Source organism: Dermacentor variabilis, chromosome 7 (genome assembly GCF_050947875.1).
Source record: "Dermacentor variabilis isolate Ectoservices chromosome 7, ASM5094787v1, whole genome shotgun sequence".
In the NCBI taxonomy this organism is placed as follows: Eukaryota; Metazoa; Arthropoda; class Arachnida; order Ixodida; family Ixodidae; genus Dermacentor; species Dermacentor variabilis.
The window spans coordinates 15,414,727-15,437,558 of record NC_134574.1 but is presented as its reverse complement, the minus strand read 5'-3'; the positions used below and the strand labels follow the sequence as shown (position 1 = coordinate 15,437,558).

General features: G+C 47.9%; 1 protein-coding gene across 7 annotated transcripts in view; it reads left to right on the top strand.

The window, feature by feature from the left end:
- brun (trafficking protein particle complex subunit brun) overlaps positions 1-22,832 on the top strand; it is a 747,330-nt gene that overhangs the window by 291,150 nt on the left and 433,348 nt on the right. For all 7 annotated transcript variants that reach the window (XR_012829487.1, XM_075698272.1, XM_075698271.1 and 4 more), the window contains exon 12: positions 10,469-10,691. Coding sequence is in view for 6 of the 7 variants with exons in the window: in XM_075698272.1 (XP_075554387.1) it covers positions 10,469-10,691 (223 nt within the window). In the remaining variant the exon portion in view is untranslated. The remainder of the gene's footprint in view (positions 1-10,468; positions 10,692-22,832) is intronic.

Genomic DNA, 22,832 nt, shown 5'->3' with positions numbered 1-22,832 from the left:
GCGGGTCCATGTATAAAGGTCCAACTCGGAGAGCACTCGGCGTCTTTAAAGGCTGTTGTGGCAGGTATGCACCAACCTGCACACATCATAGATTGCGGTGGCGCTCCGCCATTTAGAAATGCATCCATTTTAAACAAGTGTAATTACAGACAGGAGAGAGAAATTACTGTGGCTGGCCAGGTATATGCAGAATCTGCCATGTGTGTCAGTGCCCCATCAGTTGCCTTGATGGATAAATAAATTAGGTATCTCCTTGTGCATTAGCATTTTTTACAATTTTTGCATGCAATTATGCATGAGCTTTGTAGCTGCCTTTTGGCTGTGCATGTGCGGCCCTCTGCTCCCTGGAAAACCTTTCATATGGTGTATGGAATGGGCAGTGTGTCGTCCATACGGAAAAACAATGGGAGAACTGGGGACGCTTCTGTGATGATGCCACTAGTAGGGCGCTGCGATCAACCGGCATGCCTAGCGCGCAAAATTTAAACATGTTGTGCAAAACTTTGTGCATTTATAAACTAAAACACTCTTAAAACACAACTGAAATTCTTATAATTTGCAAAAAATAAATCATACAAACTGTTATATACATCAAGAACGCTGTCTATGCTTGCACATTTCCGACAACAGATCATGCAGTGTTCCTGATCATCTGCTTAGCCAATGGCTCAGCTTCGGTTGCAGAAGACAAACAAACACTCGTCAGTTCGTTCCGTTCAGTAAGCACGCATATGTTTTTAGTATTTTGAAAGACACGAGGATGAAAAGCCTGGAAAGAGCACCTGCACTGTGCATGGTCGGTTGCACAGGATTGCTTTCATTTTGTATCAGCCAGAAAAGCGGTCGCCAGGTTTCACTGAAGAAAAAAAATATACTGCTCCGCAACGAATGCAGCCGCTAACGTTTAGATATTTCTTTCTGTAAAATGGCGCCGAAGGGCAAGAATACAGCCAATGCTCTCAATGTGCCCGATCTAAAGCAGCTCGGAATTGTGATCGTTATGTAGGAACTTCAGTGCATGTGCGCACACAGACACATGCACTATCACACACACACACAAAGTACATTTGCAAACCTAGCACTTGCCAGGCACATAAAGGATGTGCGAACGCGGCAAGAAAAACCACAGCAAGCAATCAGCGAGCTGCAGACGTACATGCATGACCTCCAAGACAACCATAACTGCCAATCCTAGAGGCCCTGTGTTGCACCATTATTTTTCCTCTTGCCAGCAATGACTCCAGGCTGCAGTGACAGATAGCGCTGTAGTAGACCAGCGTGCTCCAGCACTCCCGGCAGTCATCGCAAAAAGAGCCACGTTTTCGCCCCCGCATGACACACTACCTTATTCCAGTACACCATACCTTTCATTAACCTTCAATTGTAAGTGAGCGTCTGTTCTGTCCACTCCATTTATTCCCGCCCGTATTTCTGCTCCACAACACTGCATTCTGGCGTTACCTTACTAGAGTGCACTCAGTCATAAAGCTTTATTCTTGATACTGGGAATGATGGGTTTGGTGACTCCACCAGATGGCCCTCAGTCGGTCCTGAAGGCAACATTTTGGGCTCGTGCTTTGACCCATACTTGTACTTCTGGATCAGAGCTGACCAGCAAGGTCTGCCACTTTTGTGAGCCTACAAGCTTGTGGAGTTCTTCAGGTGGTAAGTCTGTGGGGTGGTCGCAAAAGATGTGTTCCATCGTGGCTCTCTCGCCATATTTTTGAGGGGGGACGCAGAACGGATCAGGGTACTGACTCACTCTGGAAACCCTGGAATCGAGGCAACTCACAATATGGCTCGAGGACCTATCGGCCGAGCCATGAGCAACAACTCGAGTCTGGCATGCACAGAGGAAGGTTTCATCAACTACCAGGAAATCACCCAATACTTTAAACTAGCTAGACAAACACTACTACAACCTCACAAATAAAGCCTTACCAAAGCTCAAGAGGTTAAATAGAGACAACTCCAAACCAAAACTCTCCCAAATGTAATCAGTAGGCATCACATCAACCCAAATGAATTCAAACCCAATTAACTATAGAGAACACTTGCTTCAAATATTGCATTAGGATCAATCCTCTTGACTTTGTGCATACTGTTTTAGCACAATGCCAGTAGTGCTGTTTCCTGTGCGTGCCGATGTGTTTGCTGCTGATGCTCACGAAGTGACTGAGAATATTACTGGTGGCATTTTGGAAAAGTTCTGTGGGGCTGTGTGCGGCCAGCGGCCTTCTATTTTCAAGGTTAATGGGAGTACCCGCACGCATGCGCACACACACAAACATGTTTGCAAACACCATTATAACGAAGTTGAAGGGGAAGCCAAAACGACTTCATTATTTCCATTACTTTATTATATTGACTATTGCCTTTTATTCCATGAAATGCTCAATGGTGTGCAAAACTCGAGATGTGCAAAGAACGCTAGGGCTCCATGGCATGCCAAACTGCTATGCGGCTGCATATGTGGTGAAATTTTATTAAAACAACACCAAAACAACAGCAAGAGACTCTCCAGCATGTGCAACTTGCAACTTTTTAGCACCAGCTGTGACAGCCTTTACAATAGCCTTCGTCTGTTCCAATGTGATGATCTTTTGCTTCTGCTTCCCACTTGGCTCGCTCATATTGTCGTGAAACAGCTACACAGTTGAAGGGAACAGCTGTGATGTGAATCAAGTTTGAGCAGCACGCGGCACACAAAAGGGTATGTGAACTGCACAGCTGGAATGGTATTCTTGGGTGGCTTTCGTAGATAGTTTCACTTTCGTGAACTCGTAAAAGTATATGGCCGGTAGACCTTGGCACAGCACCAGAAGTACTATCAGCCATATATGCAGAAGCATTCGACCTGTGAAAGTGAAACTATCAAATTTGCCACTCATGGCCCCACAGCTGCCGTGACCCTGCTGTGTGATTGTGCTGGCTTAGCTTGGCCGGCTAATAACCTTTGAGATTGCATCAACGCAATCTCGGAGGTCACGCCTGGTGCGCCTGCCAGTGTGGTATACACCGCAGTAAATATAGAAGTGGAGGCACTGTTTTCTTTAGCATACCATGCACAAGCATCAACATCAATGTGTGGCGCTGCACAGCTATACTCTGTTTCAGTAGTTCCTCGCAGCAGAGCCAAGGCTACAGATTTGGAAGTGCTAATTCTACCGGATGTAGTGCCATAGTTAAGAACTCGTTGCATGTCTGAATGGCCATGACATGTGATCTTGTCAGCAGGTGTTTTCTTGGATCCTTCTCTGCATGTTGCAGCTTTAGTTTATTCCTGATATTGCCTTGTTTTTAATAAAATATTTATTGAGGCTCTATAATAGTGAAAATAGAGTCCACTTGTTCGGATAAAATCATGCAAAGAACAAAAAGAAATTAATGCAACTCTGCCCTATAGACATTAATTTGCATTTAATATTACAAAAAATAATTGCTTTGATAGAGGTTGAATTCACACGTGTAGTTGTCGTAGCCACAACACCGTGGAGAACTCCCTCCTGAGTAGTGCTTCCTCCTTCACAAAAATGCGGTCTGCAGACTAGCTTGTGTGGTATCATTCCGAGCTGCTCTTTTACGAGAACGCAACAAAAAAGTTGGCATTGAACATGCTTGGAACAGTGCGGAAGGGGTGCATTTAATGGCTACAGTTACGAATGCCAGTGAGCGCACTGTGTACAAGTGGATGTTACAAGAGGGATCGACAGATGGCGCCACCATCCTGTGCGACACTTGCCAAGTGCTCCTTCTGAATTGTCTGCTTACGCTGTCTCGGCAACCCTTCTTCTCTTCTGCATCAAAATATTTTGAAGGCACCTACCACTTCAGTGTCAGAGTGAATATGGAGCGGATTTTCTACCGCTGCTATCACAACAGCTGATCCCGCCACAAGTGGCACTGTGCTCATAGATGCTGCTGCCACCTGCACTGCGGCACTCAGCGCTAACATAATACGGGGCGCAAAAGGACATCTTTAAGGAATGTTCACCCTCCTGATGGGTCAAAGAACCCTGTAGCTTCCACAGAGCTGCACGGAACTACTGAAACAGAGCCTCCCAAGATCTCAGAAGGGGGGCACCTGCACCTTGCTCCACCAGCTACACACCACAGTGAGAGAGATAGCAGGTAAGAGAGACGTGCGGCTTGAGCATAGTCACTCGCCATGTGACTGCACACGGCAGCGAGGAAGACCCGTGTTGCTCAATAGAGTATTTGATGCGGAAATTTTGAACTGCTGTGCCATTTAAGTGCAGAGCCCGATGGAAAGTGATACGCTAGATGCACGACTGTCTCTGTTTTTAGTTTGAGACAAATTTGATTTGTTATGTCCATTGGCAAAACAACTTCATTAAAACAAGACTTCAAAGACATGGATCTCTATGGGGACTTCAAGGGGAATAAATAGCATTTATTTCGTTATATCCCATTTTATTTTAATGAAGTTCAAGTGTATATTGTCATGTGGTCGTGACGTCAATGAACACAGTAGCAATACTGTGAAAGGCAAAACTAGCTTTTATTGGGCGAACCTGTGCCCACAAAACAGGCTACACTTAAAGCACAACGAGAGCGGCGAACACAGTCGGCGATCGGCGAAAATCTGCTCTGCGGGTCAAGCGCATCGGCTTTTAAACATCAATCGTCGAATGTTCCAGACTAATCGTTGGGACCCGCGTGCCTTCCACAAAGTTCTACACCATTCGTGTCAGGCGATGAAATCAGATAACAGAAGGTTCAGCGACAACAGAAAGCAGATAGAAGCATCGATAACTTTCCAGAAACTTCGGATACATGCAGGCGCGTCCCGCGTTGTGTGATTTGTTAGGCGGCGAAACGTGGTCGCCTGATAATTAAGTACACATGTCATTACCCCCCTCTTAAAAAGCATCGACCCGATGCTGCAAACAAACGAAAGTAATAAAGAAAAGCACTCATAGCAAAGAAAGCAACAAAATAAAAAAGTTCGTCAGCATCTGTAAAATGGTCTATGGCACACCACGTGGACCACTTCAGATCATGCGCGACGCCGCTGTGAATGCGGAATGCCATGTGGCATGACCTCATAGTTTAGTGCGCCAATACATCGGATGACATTATAAGGTCAGAAGTAGTGTCGCAGTAGCTTCTCACTGAGTCCTCGTCGGCGTATCGGGGTCCATACTCAAACACGGTCGCCAGGCTGGTACTCGACGAAGCGTCGTCGGAGGTTGTAGTGTCGGCTGTCGGTCCTCTGCTGGTTCTTGATCCACAGGCGGGCGAGCTGTCGGGTTTCTTCGGCGCGCTGGAGATAGGTAGCGACGTCAAGATTCTCCTCCTCAGTGACACGCGGCAGCATGGCATCGAGCGTCATCGTCGGGTTCCTGCCGTAAATCAGCTTAAACGGCGTGATCTGTGTTGTTTCTTGCACCGCCATGTTGTAAGCGAAGGTTATGTACGGCAGGACGGCATCCCAGGTGTTGTGCTCAACGTTGACGTACATTGCTAGCATATTGGCGAGGGTTTTATTCAGGCGCTCCGTAAGACCATTCGTCTATGGGTGGTAGGCAGTTGTCCTTCTGTGCCTTGTCTGAATGTACTGAAGAATGGCTTGGGTGAGCTCCGCTGTAAAGGCCGTTCCTCTGCCGGTGATGAGGGCTTCTGGGGCGTTATGTCGCAGCAGAATGCTTTCGACGAAAAATTTTGCCACTTCGGCTGCGCTGCCTTTCGGCAGTGCTTTAGTTTCCGCGAAACGGATGAAGTAGTCCGTCGCCACGACGATCCACTTATTTCCGGACGTTGATGTCGGAAACGTTCAACAAGTCCATCCCAATCTGCTGAAAAGGCCGGCAAGGAGGCTTGATCGGCTGTAGTAATCCGGCTGGCCTTGTGGGTGGTGTCTTGCATCGCTGACAGTCTCGGCATGTCTTGACATAACGGGCAACATCGGCGGTTAGGCCCGGCCAGTAATACCTTTCTTATATCCTCAATAGCGTCCAGGAGAAGCCGAGGTGCCCGGCGGTCGGATCGTCATGTAGGGCATGCAGTACTTCTGGACGCAGCGCTGACGGTACAACAAGAAGGTAGTTGGCGTGGACTGGTGAGAAGTTCTTCTTCACGAGTTGATTGTTTTGAAGCGTGAAGGAAGATAATCCGCGCTTAAATGCCCTGGAGACAACGTCGGTGGGCCCTTCCAAATATTCGACGAGGCCTTTTAGCTCCGTGCCTGCCCGTTGCTGTTCAGCGAAGTCTTCCGCGCTTATCCTTCCAAGGAAGGCGTCATCATTCTCGTCATCTTGCGGTGGTGGGTCAATGGGGGCGCGTGATAGGCAATCGGCATCGGAGTGTTTTCAGCCGGACTTGTAGGTTACAGTGATGTCGTATTCTTGTAGTCTGAGGCTCCACCACACCAGTCGTCCTGAAGGGTCCTTTATATTTTCTAGCCAACTCAACGCGGGATGGTCGCTGACGACTTTGAATGGCCTGCCATAAAGATAAGGGCGAAATTTAGCTGTAGCCCAAACGATGGCGAGGCATTCCTTTCCGGTCGTAGTATAGTTGCCTTCTGCTTTTGACAGCAACCGGCTAGCGTAAGCTATCACCTGTTCGACTCTGTTTCTCCTCTGGACTACAGGTTTTCCCGCTCAGTTTAATCTAAACGCCATTCAAAATAATCCAGGTGCCAGCCAATTTAATCTGAGCACCAGCAATTTTAATCCCAGTGCCAATAATTTAATCCAGGCACCACCACATTTAATCCCAGCGCCATTCGAATTAATCCACATGCCAACTCATTTAATCCTTGCGCTAGCCATGTTAATCCAAGTGCCACACACTTTAATACCAGTGCCAGTCAATTTAATCATGTTCTAGAACACTGTAATCATGTTGGAAATTGATTGAGAAATGAATAATTCTTGCAGAAGAGCTCGTAACAGGCGTGATGAATGCCATATATTCATTGATGTGATCACTATATTGGCGTCAGCACTACACTCTACACTCTTAAAATGGTTGCACCCTTTGAGGTGTGTATTTGTCCCACAACAATAATCGTCATCTGCCTTGCTGGCGTTTCCTTTCTTGAAAACTCAGCTCTGGCTACTTTCCTGTCGAGAATGCTGCGTCTGATAACGTGCATGCCGTTCGTGACTGGGAAGTACCGGGCTCGCAGCGTTAAAGAAAGGAAACGTGGGCAAGACAGATGACAATTATTGTTGTGGGACAAGATATGCCCTAAAGGGTGTAAATTTTTCTGAGAGTCTACACTCTAAGAACAGTTTGCACCCTTTGGGGTATATATTTGTCCCACAATAATCGTCATCTGCCTTGCTTGCGTTTCCTTTCTTGAAAACTCGGCGCTCGCTACTTTCCTGTCGAGAATGCTGCGTCACACTGATGAAGCGCATGCCGTTCGTGACCGGGAAGTACCGGGTTCGCAGCGTTAAAAAAAAGGAAACGTGGGCAAGACAAATGACGATTATCGTTGTGGGACAAATATACACCCCAAAGGGTGCAACAGTTTTTACACTCTTAGAAAGATTTACACCCTTTGGGGCGTATCTTGTCCCACAACAATAATCGTCATCCGTGTTGCCCGCGTTTACTTTCTTTAACGCTGCGAGCCCGGTACTTCCCAGTCACAAACGGCATGCGCGTTATCAGTGTGACGCAGCATTCTCGACAGGAAAGTAGCCAGAGCTGAGTTTTCAAGAAAGGAAACGCCAGCAAGGCAGATGACGATTATTGTTGTGGGACAAATACACACCTCAAAGGGTGCAACCGTTTTAAGAGTGTAGAGTGTAGTGCTGACGCCAATATAGTGATCACATCAATGAATATATGGCATTCATCACGCCTGTTACGAGCTCTTCTGCAAGAATGATTCGTTTCTCAATCAATTTCCAACATGATTACAGTGTTCTAGAACATGATTAAATTGACTGGCACTGGTATTAAAGTGTGTGGCACTTGGATTAACATGGCTGGCGCAAGGATTAAATGAGTTGGCATGTGGATTAATTCGGATGGCGCTGGGATTAAATGTGGTGGCGCCTGGATTAAATTATTGGCACTGGGTTTAAAAATGCTGGCGCTCAGATTAAATTGGCTGACACCTGGATTATTTCCAATGGTGTTTCGATTAAACTGAGCGGGAAAACCTGTAGAATGGCACCGAGGCCTAGGCTACTGGCGTCAGTGTGGATTTCTGTATCGGCGTACTTGTCGAAGTGCGCAGGTACCGGCGGCGACTGCATGCGTCATTTGAGGTCTTCAAATGCGTCGGCCTGCGGCGTTTCCCACTTGAACTCAACATCACATTTAGTTAGACGTGTCAACGGCTCAGCGATGCATGAAAAGTCCTTGACAAAGCGCCTGTAGTAGGCACACATGCAAAGGAATCTACGCACTGCCTTCTTGTCGATGGGTTGCAGGAACTGTGCGATGGCAGCTGTCTTTTGCAGGTCTGGACGGACACCAGATTTGCTGATTACGTGGTCTAGGAACAGAAGCTCATCGTAAGCGAAGCAGCATTTTTCCGGCTTCAGAGTGAGCCCTGATGACTTGATGGCCTCCAGTACTGTCGCAAGCCGCCTGCGGTGATTCGTCGAAATTTTCGGCAAAGACGACGACGTCATCCAAGTAAACGAGACAGGTCTGCCACTTCAATCCTGCTAAAACCGTGTCCATCACGCGCTGGAACGTTGCAGGTGCCGAGCACAGTCCGAATGGCATAACCTTGAACTGGTAGAGGCTGTCTGGGGTGATGGAGGCACTCTTTTCGCGATCTCTTTCGTCGACTTCTTTTTGCCATTAGCCAGACCTGAGGTCCATCGACGAGAAGTATTTAGCGTTGCAGAGCCGATCCAATACGTCTTCTATTCGTGGGAGGGGGTATGCGTCCTTTTTGTGATCTTGTTCAGACGCCAATAATCGACACAGAAACGTAGGGTTCCGTCCTTTCTCTTCACCAAGACTACAGGAGATGCCCATGGGCTTTTGTACGGCTGGATGATGTCGTCGCGCAGCATTTCGTTGACTTGGTGCCTTATAACCTCACATTCTCGTGTAGAAACTCGATAAGGGCTCTGGCGGAGTGGTCGAGCACACTCTTCGATTATTATGCGATGCTTTGCGACTGGCGTTTGTTGAATCCTTAATGACGTCGAAAAGCACTCTTTGTATCGTCGAAGTAAGCTTCTCAGCTGTTGTTGCTTAATCATGGGGAGACTTGGATTTATGTCGAAGTCTGGTTCGGGAACTACAGTCGTCGGGGTACATGCGGCAGAATCCGAGAGGACAAACGCATTGCTGGTTTCTAGAATTTCCTCGATGTATGCGATCGTCGTGCCCTTGTTGATGTGCTTGAACTCCTGGCTGAAGTTTGTCAGCGACACTTTCGTGTTTCCTCCGTGCAGTCGAGCGATTCTTCTAGCGACGCAAATTTCATGGTCGAGCAGTAGACGTTGGTCGCCTTCGATGACGCCTTCTACATCAGCAGGCGTTTCTGTGCTGACCGAAATAGCAATGCTGGAGCGAGGCGAAATGTACACGAGATCTTCGAGCACACTCAAGGCGCGGTGACTAGGAAGGCTCTCCGGTGGTATCGCTTGATCGTTCGACAGCGTTATTGACTTCGACTTCAAGTCGATGAAATCAGATAACATAAGGTTCGGCGACAACAGAAAGCGGATAGAAGCATCGATAACTTTCCAGAAACTTCGGATGCATGCAGGCGCGTCCCGCGCTGTGCGATAACATTTGTTAGGCGGCGAAACGGGGTTGCCCGATAAATGGCTAGATGTACACATACACAAATAGTATGGAAAGTGGATGGAAAAACAGTGCCGTGGTAGCTCATTTAGTAAGCCATCGCACACATAATGGGAAAACGTGGGTTTGAATCCCACATATGGCAATATACGTTGTTACGGGGAGAAAAGACGATTGACATTCCATTTACAAGATATATACAATGGGCAGGAGACAGGCATACAAGATGGAGCCCATCGCACGACTATCAGTGATTGTTGTCTTCGTCAGTCCTCTGATCATCGTGTGCTGCTTCAGTGCCTTGTAGCAATATGTACTTGTGTGCAGTGGTGATACATGATGAAGAAGATAATTGAGTCCTTGTTTCCTGCAGCTTTTGAGTACTCGGAAAGCTTTCTGTTGTTTGAAATGGCAAAATGTTTGCTGCATGTGCAGTGCTTGCGGTCACAGTTGAAAGGCCATCAGAGTACAGTGAAGGTGACATGATACCCAAGTGATGCACGCTTGTCATCAACAGTTCCGTGGCTGCACCATGACTGCGGCATGTTTCCCTGTAAATAAGCACCCTTCCAAGGAATATTGTTTCTATGGCACCACATTTCTAATGCTCAATGAGTAATGCTTGAAACAGAATAAGAATTGTGATTAACCTGATGTCGTCAAAGAGCTGTGCTTGGACATTGTGTGACGAATGCTTAGCTGTGCTGTGCAGGAGGTTCCAGCCCCAGGCCCCAGCCCCACACCTGCGACCGATGCGGCTGGGCTCCTCGCAAGTGGCCTCCAGCGCTGGGGCCAGCAGCCCATTCATCTTCTCACCCCTGCAACCACACCGGCGGCCGGGACGAGCACCACTGCTCTGGGTGCAGGGCGAGGTGGCCGCGGTCGCCTTGCAGCTCTGCAACCCACTGCCCACTGAGCTAGCCATCCAGCACATGGTGGGTGCACTTTCCTGCGGCCTCCCAATGCTGCAGGCAGCATGGGAATTATGTTTAGTGCATGGATTTGCCTAAGCATTGTCCTTCTGTCTTCAAATGGCCTTGTGGTGCAATTGAAAATGAAATGAAAATGAAAAAAGTCAGTTCTTGACCACCTTGTCAGTGCTGCCGGTATTCATCCTGGTCCAGATATGATTTATGCAGTCAGTAATTTTCCTATACCCTGCTCAGCAAAAGATTTGTGCAGCTTCGTGGGCTCATGCTCCTATTTTCGTTGGTTTGTTGAAAATTTTTCGGATATCACCGGGCCACTGACCGACCTTCTCAAGAAGGTCTTGTCTGGCTTGTCTGTAGTTCTTTAGATAAATTTTCATTTGAAAAGTAGCCAAGCAGGCAACCCAACAATTTTCTAGCCACGAGCCTTCAACAGTAGGCACTTTGGAGCAAATAGCTAAACTTGGCAACTTGTACACTAAATGCAGGGTTGACACCTACAAGTTCACTTGCATACGACCGAAAAATTGCATCATGTTAAACAGGCTTCAGCGGTCGTAGGCTGGCTAAAACAGGGAGGTGTGAAGAGTGTAAGGCATTTCTCTTTATTCAGAAGTGTCGACTGGTCAGCTGTCGAAGTATGCTAGAGGCATTTGAGTATTGAGTAAAGAAAGCAAGGAAGAGATCGATAGAATTGGAGTCATTGCATTTGTGGGAGGTGGCGCAAGGAAGTAGTCGCCATAGCCACTTTTTATTTAGACCTACCGGCCACAGTGCCACGGGATCTCGGGAGCGGCCGATACCGTGGCCCCTCAGGTCAAGCACGTCAACGTGTTCTATTCACACGCTACATGCAAGTGAGCCGTCGTCTTCTTCATCTTGAGGCAATAGTCATGCTTCTACAGGGCCCTCCTCCTAGTGCGAAGCGCAATTGAAATATTTGCAGAAGGCACGTGTATAGAAAGAAGGGAGATGGCAAGCCTATATACGTCAGTTACAATTTGTAGTGTCCATTAAGAAGGGCTGGTAAAGTTCGTGTTGCAGCTAAGGGCAAAGATAGCTCTCTAGTGGTCATGGCTGAGAGTATCTGGACACAGAGCGAATTGTCTTGTGCATTGAGGTTGTCGTCTTGCATTGTCGACGTGAGCGCACCCAGTGTGGAGCAACTCGGCAAGCAGAGTTGAGGCGTATTGGCCGGTTCTTGGCTCGTTCCGAGAGTTACGACCATTCAGGGGAACAACAGAGAAGACAGTGTTGTCAAATGGTGTGCAGCAGTGGCAGTGGCGGAGAACTGCAAGTGGCACTGTGCCTTGTTGCATGTGCTGATTCATGCTGTGTCCTATGTCCAGAGGCGCCAAGTTTTCGACCTGCTGGGCGGGGGTGAGCTAGGGCCGAATTCTCATTTTGTTTCTAAAGTCGAGTGAATATGCTGAAAAGAATGACCGCATGGTTCTTAAGATACTAAACAAATAAATGAAAAAGAAACTAAACAATGCACAAACTCTTGGTAGACATTCATAATGCCCCTAGTCAAACTGAAAGAAAACCCTGGGCAACATGAACATTTCCTCAACACCCTAATATTTCAACTATTACAAACTCATTACAAAGCCTTCATTTGTAAGAACCACTGGACAATACAAACATTTCCACAATAAGCTAGCAATTCAAAAATTGAAAAGAGATTCTAAACTCTTCATGTTGAAGAACACTGGGCAGTACGAACATTTGCACAATAAGTTAACAATATCAAATCTAAAAGACAGATCATAAACTCTTCATCTTTCAAAAATGTAAAGAAACTACCAAACTCGATACAAAACAAAAAGACAAAAACAGTACTCAAAGGGCAGAGGTTGTAATAATGAAGTGGCAAAATGCAGATTTTATGGGAGGGGATAAATTAAGCTCAGGGGCTGTGACAGCTTGAATAAAGCTGGTGCATTATCCAGAGATGAAGTTCGCTGTCCTTCTATACAAGGCTACCGTACAATTTAGAATGTGTTTGTACACATAGTTGATCTGTGAATAAATTTGTCCGTGATGTCAGTGAGATTTGTCTTACGGGTGAGTTCTTTCTGCCCGCGGAGAACTGCTATGTGATTTAACCACGCTTGCCCCATAGTTGTGTTCAGGTACATTTTGATGTGACGGAGGCATAAAAATGATCTCTTAGGTGTGCATGATGTGACTTTGATAGTCAAAGCAATTTTGACAAGCTTAGCTACCTCGGGCAAAATATCTCACAGCTGCTCACAGTTATTGCCCAATATTATCTCTACAACATCCTGAAACGTTTTCAAGGTTGTATTGTGCTGCCTTGCTATATCTATAAGCATATGATGGTGGATGTTGAGGCATTCAGGCTCAAAATACTGCCTTTAGAACTTCAACAGGTACATGCTGTCATCATTCCTGGTCAATAACTGCTCGATCTGTGTAATATGCTGCCACATTTCTGGTGGATACCTGTTTCCCAGCAAGGAATCTACTGTGTCCAATAGCTCACGGAACCGCTTTTGGTACATGTCCTGAGCCGAAGGAAATAAGTGGGGTACAGATCCGTTGTCATACCATTATAAGTCTTCCTTCATCTTTGTGCAAGAGCTTCTTTTTCTTTAACATTCAGCTCCAATTCACGCTCCTCTGCGAGTGTCTCGCTCCAAAAATGGCAAAATCCTTCCTTCCTAAGTCAATTAAAACTCTCCCTGACTACATTGACCATTCTTTCTGCTTGATCAAATCTCAGTGCTGCTTTCGGCTATGCAGTACTACTTACTGTTTCTAATTGCGAAAACACGAGTGTCAGGAGCTTGAGGGTGAAGTATGTGTTGAATTTTGACAGTACCTTAAAAAATCCACTGGCTTTGGCTCCCACATCATTCGGATCTTCTGATGCTGGGCCATGAAGAAACGAGATAAGGTGGCTATAGTTCTGAACAATCAACTTCAGAGAAGTGGCCCTTAGCGTCCACGTCATGGGACAAAACTTCCGCAACTTTACACTCTCATCTTCTTCCTGAATGCCTGGAGCGTATCTAGGCACTTGGGGAGCACGTAACAAGGTTTATTGTTTCTGATATCATGCCCAAAAAATTGCAGCACATTTTCACTGTCTGACTCGTGTCCTGCAGCACCAGGTTATGTGTGCAAGACACAATGTACGTACAGTGCTCATGACTCCTCCTGTTGTATGAGGGCTCGCCGCCCACTGTGCTGTCCTGTCTTATTTGCAGCACCATCGTAGCATTGCCCACAGTGATTGTCAGTGCTAAGATTAAAATGACAGTGGTTAGGTTAGAGTTAGAGGAGGCAGTGGTTAGAATTAGGCATTGGTTAGGTTAAAGCCTTTGCTGCTAAGACAAACCTCGGTAGCTTCAGAAGCAGATGTTGAAGGTCCCATGCCAAGTGGATTACATGTCCTTTCATCATTCTCTTTGGGAGGTCTGTTCTTCTTGATGAGATGTCTGTCCATTGTTTTTCACGGTTTCCTTAAATACAATACCAGGAAAGTAAGACCACCAAAGAATGGAGTGCCAAAAGTCTGCTCCGGGTTTAAAAGAAAAAATTGGGGGCCAATCCACTCTGTGAAGGTGGAATGCCAGCGAAGCTGTCGTGGTGCTCCTAAATTCACCCCCAATTCGTGGCGTGAATATGGTTGGACATCAAAACGCGTGTACGAAAAAAAACACGAGTGACTAAAGGCCCAAACATGGTCAATCCGCCCGTCTGTTCAGCCCTCGTCTGCCCGCGTGCAGACGCCCAAAGGGCGGGTGGTGTCACAAAATTTGGGGCACTCTCAATCCTCAGGAGCAGACCGCATGCACGCTCCTATTGGGCGATGCAGCCTGTTGACAGCTGGCAACCATTCGGCAGAGCAAAGGTGTTCAAGGTTGGCAACTACCCTTGACAGCAGACATTGCCTCCAGAGGAAGCGCTGCAGCAGACGACACTGGCATATTTTTGCAGATGTGATTTCAAGTTTCGGCGTCTTGGTGAAAATGCGACTCTACGCTGCCACATTCTGTTCTGCAGCCGCATGTGTTGCATTGGCACCATCATCCTTCTTCAAAACACTGCACAGTCGTCTTATCTGCGCCACCTTTTACAGGTGAATTGCAATCGCATCACCTTGCAGCATGCGACATATTCTCGGACGATTACTATCAGTCCGCACTGCCTTGGCTCGTTGAACAAATCCCCTCTAATTATCCAACGTGCTGCGTTCTGTAAAGTGATAGTCTCGCCGAAAGCGATTCGTCAGAAACTCCCGTGTTCGGCGTGATGGTGCAGTTTCTGTAGTGCTAGTGACAGCTTGCAAGAATACAAAATGCACGCACATCTGTTGCGTAATATAGCTGTGTAGGTTGCCAAGACACACCTCTTTACCACTGAGCACGCGTGTGAGGCTCCGAATACAGCTTGCTGATGTGCTTGCTCATGCTTTTTTTTTCCACTCTGCCAATTTTAAGAGAGTGCTTAAAGCACTTGGATGCATGAAATGCCTTTTCCTTTTTTTTTTCATATTGTGGGGGTTCCACTCTGCGTGCGGCTAGGGCTGAAGGCGAGCTCCGGATCTAGCCCCACGCAGTCGCTTTGTGTTACACCCCAACCCATAGCGCAGGAATCGCAGCTACGTCGGGTTCGAACGAATAAGGCGACCAGCGGCGTCAACTGTAAGAACGTTTATTGCTACCAGCAATAAGGAACACTGGCAGAGGGACGTCCTCTCTGCAATAGTAATAAATAGGCTGGCCTCGTTGCCCGGGATAGTCTGGCAAACGAGGTCACTCACGGGTTGCGGCAGGTACTCCAGTCCGGCAGGTTAGGGGTCTGGCGTCAGAGAGAGAGGGTCTTCCCCTGTCACGCTGTTTTGTACCTTTTTACCTGGGCGAGGGGAATGTCCTCCTCGCCCGTCAGCTACCTGCCCGCAAATCGGGGAGGAAGGGCGCGCGCGCGTCGCGAGAGCGAGGGAGAATCGGGAGAGAGCATAGTGCGCCTCTCCCCTGTCTATGCCAGCTCTCGACGTAACGGCGCTGGGAAAGATGGGCGCAAGTACTCACCACAATATATAAAGCCACCAAAGACGAGGCATCTCACAGGCATATTAGAAATTTAATGCTTGCTGCTTGTGAACTTTCCAAACAAAATATAACCTTAAATGATGTGCTCAGTGATGAAGTTCTCACTGTGTGCAAAAAGGTTGTGCATAAGTGGCTAACTTCATGCAGCAAGGAATTGAAGGTTAAGCAGTGTGTGTACAATTCATTATGACTGGAATAAAAGCAATATGTATCTAGAGTGGTGACCTTACGCAGATATATACTGATGAGATGTTTCCAAGGGGAGTACTTATTTGAAAGCAAACAATATATATTGCTTATAAGAGAGCTTATTTTGAGTGAAATCAAACAATTGCATTCTTTCTTGCCAGCCTAGGTGGCCAATCTATTGCCACCTTAATACTTAGACATACCAAATGTAGCATTTCAACAATTTACAAAACATTACCAAAGTTCACACAATTAAGCAGTACCATGACAGGCATGCTCCCTTTCTCGCCCATGGCAGCAAACAAGGATGATCGACTTGAGACTGTTTGATACTGTCAGCATCATACATGCATGTTCTATTTTGATTGCACTACATATAAAAAATAAGCTCACACAGGATGCACATGATACATGAACTATTGTAAGCTCTGCTCAGCTTATTTGTGTTAGTTGAGCATGGGCTGCATGTTGTTTATGTATTTATGCAGTGACACCCTAGTTAGCTGATGCACAGTGCTATATTTTAGGAAAACGAAAAATAGACAGCATAACATAAACAGCTGGCCAGTACCTGTATCTTATTTGAAAGTAAACTGAGATTATCATATGACTTAGTAGCAAGTTCAGTGACCTCTTGTGGTGTGAAAAGGTTGATGTAGTTAGTGGTTTTGTGTTTATCTTTCTTCATTAGTAGCTGCTTTAACATGCACATGACATTGAAATGAAGGCTCACATGGCGAAAGACAGGGCTGCACAAGAAGTGAGGAAACACTCATTGCCATTTCTTTATTTGCATAAAAACCATCAAATAGTTCCTTAGGTTCAGTTTTGTGAATAATGCACAAGGTGTTCTGCATAAAACTGAAAGATTGTTGTGCTCCATTATCTATTCACTATTTGGGTAGCCAAATGAATGATATTCCCATTAGCACTGTGAGAGCACAGAAATTTGCAGACAATAGGCCGTAGTGGCTCAGCCTCTGTGTCAAATATAAAATTGTTCCAGAAGAAAACATGCATACTGGTGAATTGGGTATGCATTCACATCTACTATTCAAATCCACACATCACAAGTAATCTTTCATTCCTTGGCGCATTGCTCACCATTGTACAGACTTTGTTTCAGCGCTGTGTGTGTGCAGTAATATAACTTGGTAAATCAAAGCTGTGGTTATTCAGTACACTGAAAGCAACTTTGCATGTGGGTTAGATAACATAATGTTCCTACATATGGGTCAGCTTAGTATTGTTACGTAGAAACACGCAGACGAAAACTATATATACAAGTATACAATAATACAAGTATATTTACAATATACAAGTATATTTACAAGAGAATGCGCCGCACTTGGCCAAGAGGCCACAGCCCGTGCTAGCCTCTAATCGTCATCGTCGTCTTCTCACTGCTCGCCTCTTCGCCATTGTAAACACTTCCGTAGCACTACCCTCGGCGGCAAAAGCGCCGTCCTGGAGCGACTACAGGCTGGACTTGGAAGCAGTCTAGTAGACCTTGAGCCTACTGACGTGCACAACATCACTAGATGCCAGAGTAGAAGACGAGGTTGAGCTCACAGGAGCAATTTCATACGTCACAGGCGTCACCTGGCGCAGCATGTGGTAGGGCCCTGTGTATTGCGAAAGGAGTTTTTCTGAAAGTCCGACGTGATGAGAGGGCGACTACAGGAGCATGAGTGCACTAGGCGAAAACTATACGTCGCGGTGGCAGGCTTTGCACTAACGCTGCTGAGTGGTTTGCGAGGCCGTCAGTCGAGCACGGGCAAGCTGCCATGCATGGTCGGCGACGGCGATGGCGTCGCGCGCATACTCACTTGTTGAGGTCGCAGCAGGAAGAAGTGCCGTGTCAAGAGGCAAGGTCGGTTCGCGACCATACAGGAGATAAAATGGAGAAAATCCGGCGGAGTCGTGCCGGGAAGAATTGTACGCAAATGTGACGTAAGGAAGGGCAATGTCCCAGTCGTGGTGGCCCTTGGAAACGTACTTGGAGAGCATATCGGTAAGAGTACGGTTTAATCGCTCTGTTAGGCCATTGGTTTGAGAATGGTATGAGGTAGCCAGCTTGTGTTGAGTGGAGCAGGAACGCACAATGTCGGCGATAACTTTTGAGAGGAAGTTCCGACCACGGTCAGTAAGCAGCTGTCACGGGGCACCATGAAGTAAGATAATGTCATGCAAGAGAAAGTCCGCGACGTCAGTGGTGCAACTGGTAGGAAGAGCCCGCGTAATAGCATATCGGGTGGCGTAATGAGTTGCGACGGCTGCCCATCTGTTCCCTGAGGATGACGTGGGAAAGGGACCGAGGAGGTCTCATCCAACACGAAAGAACGGTTCCACAGGGACGGTGATCGGCTGGAGATGACCGGCAGGTAGCACCTGAGGTGTTTTCCGACGCTGGCAGGTATCACAGGCAGCAACATAGCGTCGCACGGAGTGAGCGAGACCAGGCCTGTAGAAGCGGCAGCAGACGCGGTCGTGCGTGCGGGTTACCCCAAGATGTCCTGCAGTGGGTGCGTCATGCATCTCAAAGAGCACAATATGTCGTAGATGTTTTGGCACGACAAGAAGAAGATCAGGGCCATCAGGGAGGAAATTCCTTCGGTACAGAATGCCGCCCTGGAGGACATATCGGCGAACGGATGCGTCGGTAGGTGTAGAGCGCAGACGCTCGATGAGTGCTCGCAGGGATAAGTCTCGGTACTGCTCATCGGCGATGTTAGCGAAGGCAGACACAGAGAAAATGCCGTCGGCGGCACTACTGTCGGCGTCGTCAGGCTCGTCTACCGGGTAGCGAGACAGGCAGTCAGCGCCCTTGTGTAGTCGGCCAGATTTGTAGGTGACAGTATACGAATATTCTTGAAGGCGTAAGGCCCGACGGCCAAGTCTTCCTGTAGGATCTTTCAGTGAACATAACCAGCAAAGCACGTGATGGTCTGCGACAATGGAAAAGGGTCGGCCATGTAAGTATGGGTGGAACTTCGTAACCGCATAACTAGGGCCAGACACTCACGCTCATTGATGGAATAGTTGCCCCCCGCGGGTGAGAGGAGCTTGCTGGCGTAAGCAATAACACGGTCGTTGCCACGCTGGGGTTGGGCCAATTCCGTGACCGCTGGCATCAGTACGGACTTCGGTAGGTGCAGAAGGATCTAAATGGGCCAGAACGGGAGGTGTTGTGAGAAGGTCGATTAGATGCGAGAATGCAGAGGCCTCGTTATTGTCCCACTGGAAAGGAGTGTCTTTTTTCAAAAGCTCAGTTAGTGGTTGTGCTATGGCCGCAAAATTTTTCACGAAAAGGCAGAAGTACGAGCAAAGGCCGATGAAGCTGCACACATCCTTGACACACTTCAGAACAGGGAAGTGCGTAACAGCATGGATTTTGGCTGGGTCCGGTTGCACTCCGTTCGCGTCAACGAGATGCCCAAGGACGGTAATCTGGCGACGGCCGAATTGGCACTTCGATGCGTCGAGCTGCAGACCGGCTCGACGAAAAACGTCCAGGACTGCCTAGAGGCACTCGAGGTGCATAGCGAACGTTGGGGAAATTACTATAACGTCGCCCAAGTAGCACAGGCATGTGGAACATTTGAAACCGTGAAGAAGGGAGTCCATCATGGGTTCAAAAGTGGCAGGAGCGTTACATAGACCGAACAGCATCACTTTGAATTGATAAAGACTATCTGGTGTTACAAAAGCAGTCTTCTCGCGGTCGAGATCGTCCACAACAATCTGCCAGTAGCCGGAGCGAAGGTCAATAGAGAAGAAGTAGCGAGCACCTTAAAGGCAGTCAAGGGCATCATCAATCCGAGGTAGGGGATACACGTCCTTTTTGGTAACCCTGTTAAGGTCCCGATAATTCGCGCAAAATCGCCATGAGCCATCCTTCTTTTTGACCAGTACAACAGCTGACGCCCATGGACTACATGACAGTTCAATATTGTTCTTGGCAAGCATTTTGCGAACTTCTGCGTGAATAACTTGACACTCAGCCGGTGACACTCGATACGGGCGGTGATGAATAGGAGGGGCATCGCCGGTATTAATGCGGTGTTTAACAGCTGTAGTTTGGGCCAAAGGATGATCGTTAAAGTAGAAAATATCGGGGTAGGAAAACAGAACGCGGTAGAGCTCACGAGCGTGCTCGGACAGCATGTCGGGCGCAATCATTTTCTGTAAGTCGGCGATGCTACAAGTTGCCGACTGCGGTGGTAGAGGAGGGTCGAATGAATTGTCGTCTACTGCAGTAGATGCTACTGAGTGATCCTCGAATGAGCAAAGCTGGGCCAGAGACATCCCGTGCGGCAGCACTTGTGTCGTCAAGCCAAAATTGACCACTGGCAGGCGGACACAATTCGCCGTAATAGATAAAACTGTATGAGGTACTGTGATCCCGTATGTAAGTAGGACGTCTTGCATAGGAGCCGCGATGTTGTGACCGTCGGGGACTGGTGGGGATGACACTAGGTCAACGTAGGTCAGTGCCGAAGGTGGCAAGCGAACGAAGTTGACGGAACTGAGGTGACTGGGGCGTGGTTCAGCAGGATCCAGAACAGGCAGGTCAAGGTGGAGAGTACTGGCGGAACAATTGATGAGAGCACAATGTGCAGAGAGGAACTCTAAGCCGAGGATGATGTCCTGGGGACAGTGGGCGATGACTGCAAATAGCACGATAGTGGAGCAATTGGCGAAGGAGACGCGGGCGGCACACATACCAATTACAGGGGCTGTTCCGCCATCGGCGACACGGACAACAGGCGTTGTGGCAGGTGTAATTATTTTCTTGAGGCGGATGCGAAGGTCAGCGCTCATTACCGACAATGCGCCCCAGTGTCTATAGGAGCAGGTACAGAAAACCGTCGACTTGCACATCAAGAAGGTTCAGATGGAGTAGGCAACGTCAGTAGAGGATTTGGCGGCGTAGGGAGCAATGCAGTGTCACCTCGAGGCACTGCATCGTCTAGTTTGCCGGTAGGAGTGGCATCCGAAGGGAGTCGGTGAGATAGAGCGACGGTGCTGCGGAGAGCAATATTGTCATCGTTGGGGCGAAGGCGAACGAGAATGGGGGCGGTTCGGCGCAGGAGAATCAGTGGCGGCATTATCGGAGCATGCGACATAGGGACGAGAAGGGCCACCTGAGGGGCGAGAGTAGTCAGTATAAGCAGATCGGGTCGGGGAACTCCAGCAACTGTGACAGTGCCGAGAATTGTGCCAGATTCGACGGCAGTGAAAACGAATGCGCTTGTCGTCAGCAGTGTGCCGTTCAGATGGGTTGCGGAAACGTGGTGGGTAATAAGATGCCGGACTGGGCGGAATTGATGAAGCCAGGTGGTTATCAGGCTGATGGGCTGAGCAGATGGTGTGAAGACCCATGTTTCCGAATTCCTGACGGACAACTGCCTGGATCAGGGAAACCGTGACTGCAGGTGCGTTGGAGGGGCTGGAGTCGAAGGCAGCCGGATAGGTGGCCTCGATCTCACGCCAGATGATCCGGGTAACATCGGCAGTGTTATTGGGACGAGGAGCGTCGGCAGAGGAAGATGTCGCTGGGGTGTTGGGCAGACGGACTAACTGCTGGTCAATACGTTGCCTTTTAGCGAGTTCCAGGCGGCGGCACTCTTTTATAACTGCATCCACCGTCGCCATGTTGTTGAAAACGAGCAAGTTGTGAAGGCATCATCAGCAATGCCCTTGAGGATGTGGGAGACCTTGTCGGACTCAGTCATGTGTGCGTCAACTTTGCGGCACAAAGCCAAGACGTCCTGAATGTACGTGATGTAAGGCTCCGTTGACGTCTGCACGCGGCCGGATAACGCCTTCTGCGCGGCAAGTTGGTGACCGTATCGGTTGCTGAACAAGTCTCGGAGCTTTTGCTTAAGTGAATCCCAACTGTTGAGCTCATCTTTGTGCGTCCGAAACCAAACTCGAGGTGTGCAAGCGAGTTAAAAGACTATGTTGGTGAGCATGATAGTAGGGTCCCACTGGTTATTGCGCCTGACGTGTTCGTACAGGCTGATCCAGTCATCGACGTCTTCCCCATCTTTGCCCGAGAATACGCCAGGATCACAGGGAGCGGGTAGAGTGATGTAGGTTGTCGAAGTGGCAGCAGGTGTCGGAGCCGGCGGAGTTGAGTTGTTGTCACCGGGAGCCATGAAGGAAGTCTCGACGTACCGTCCACTGCGAAGCTGTGTGACGAGGTACAGGGAACATCCACCTTCACCAGATAAGTTACGTAGGAAGACACAGATGAAAAGCTATATACAAGTATATTTACAAGAGAATGCACCGCACTTGGCCAAGAGGCCACAGCCCGCGCTAGCCTCTAATCATCGCCATCGTCTTCTCACTGCTCGCCTCTTCGTCATTGTAAACACTGTTCTGTAGCAGTATTATGAGCCACTTTGTTTACTAGTTCACTGTTTACGCTTGGACTATATGGTGCCACTGTGCTGTATTCCTGCAGGCATGCTATAACAGCTTGGCTATGCACAAACAACCCTTTACATAGCACTTAAATTAAGGTGGTATAGATTTGCTGTCACAATGTGCTTATAAGTATAACTGCCGAGCATTCAAAAAAGCATTTGAAATGTAAGGATGCATGCTCAGCTTTGCAGGTGTGACATTTTACATGTATAGTGCAAGGACACATTGATGAACAGGAAGGATACCACACAAATCCTCGCATTGTGATCTTGCAGTCACAGTGCAAGTAGTTAGTTTTCTGTGGTTTTTAGCTATGAACATGTGAAGCACTCTCTTAATTCAAAACTGTATGAAGTAAACCGAGACACCACGAAAAGCAGCATAACACTAAGGTGTACACATTTTTTTGTCACATCAGCTCTTTGTGGTGCAGATG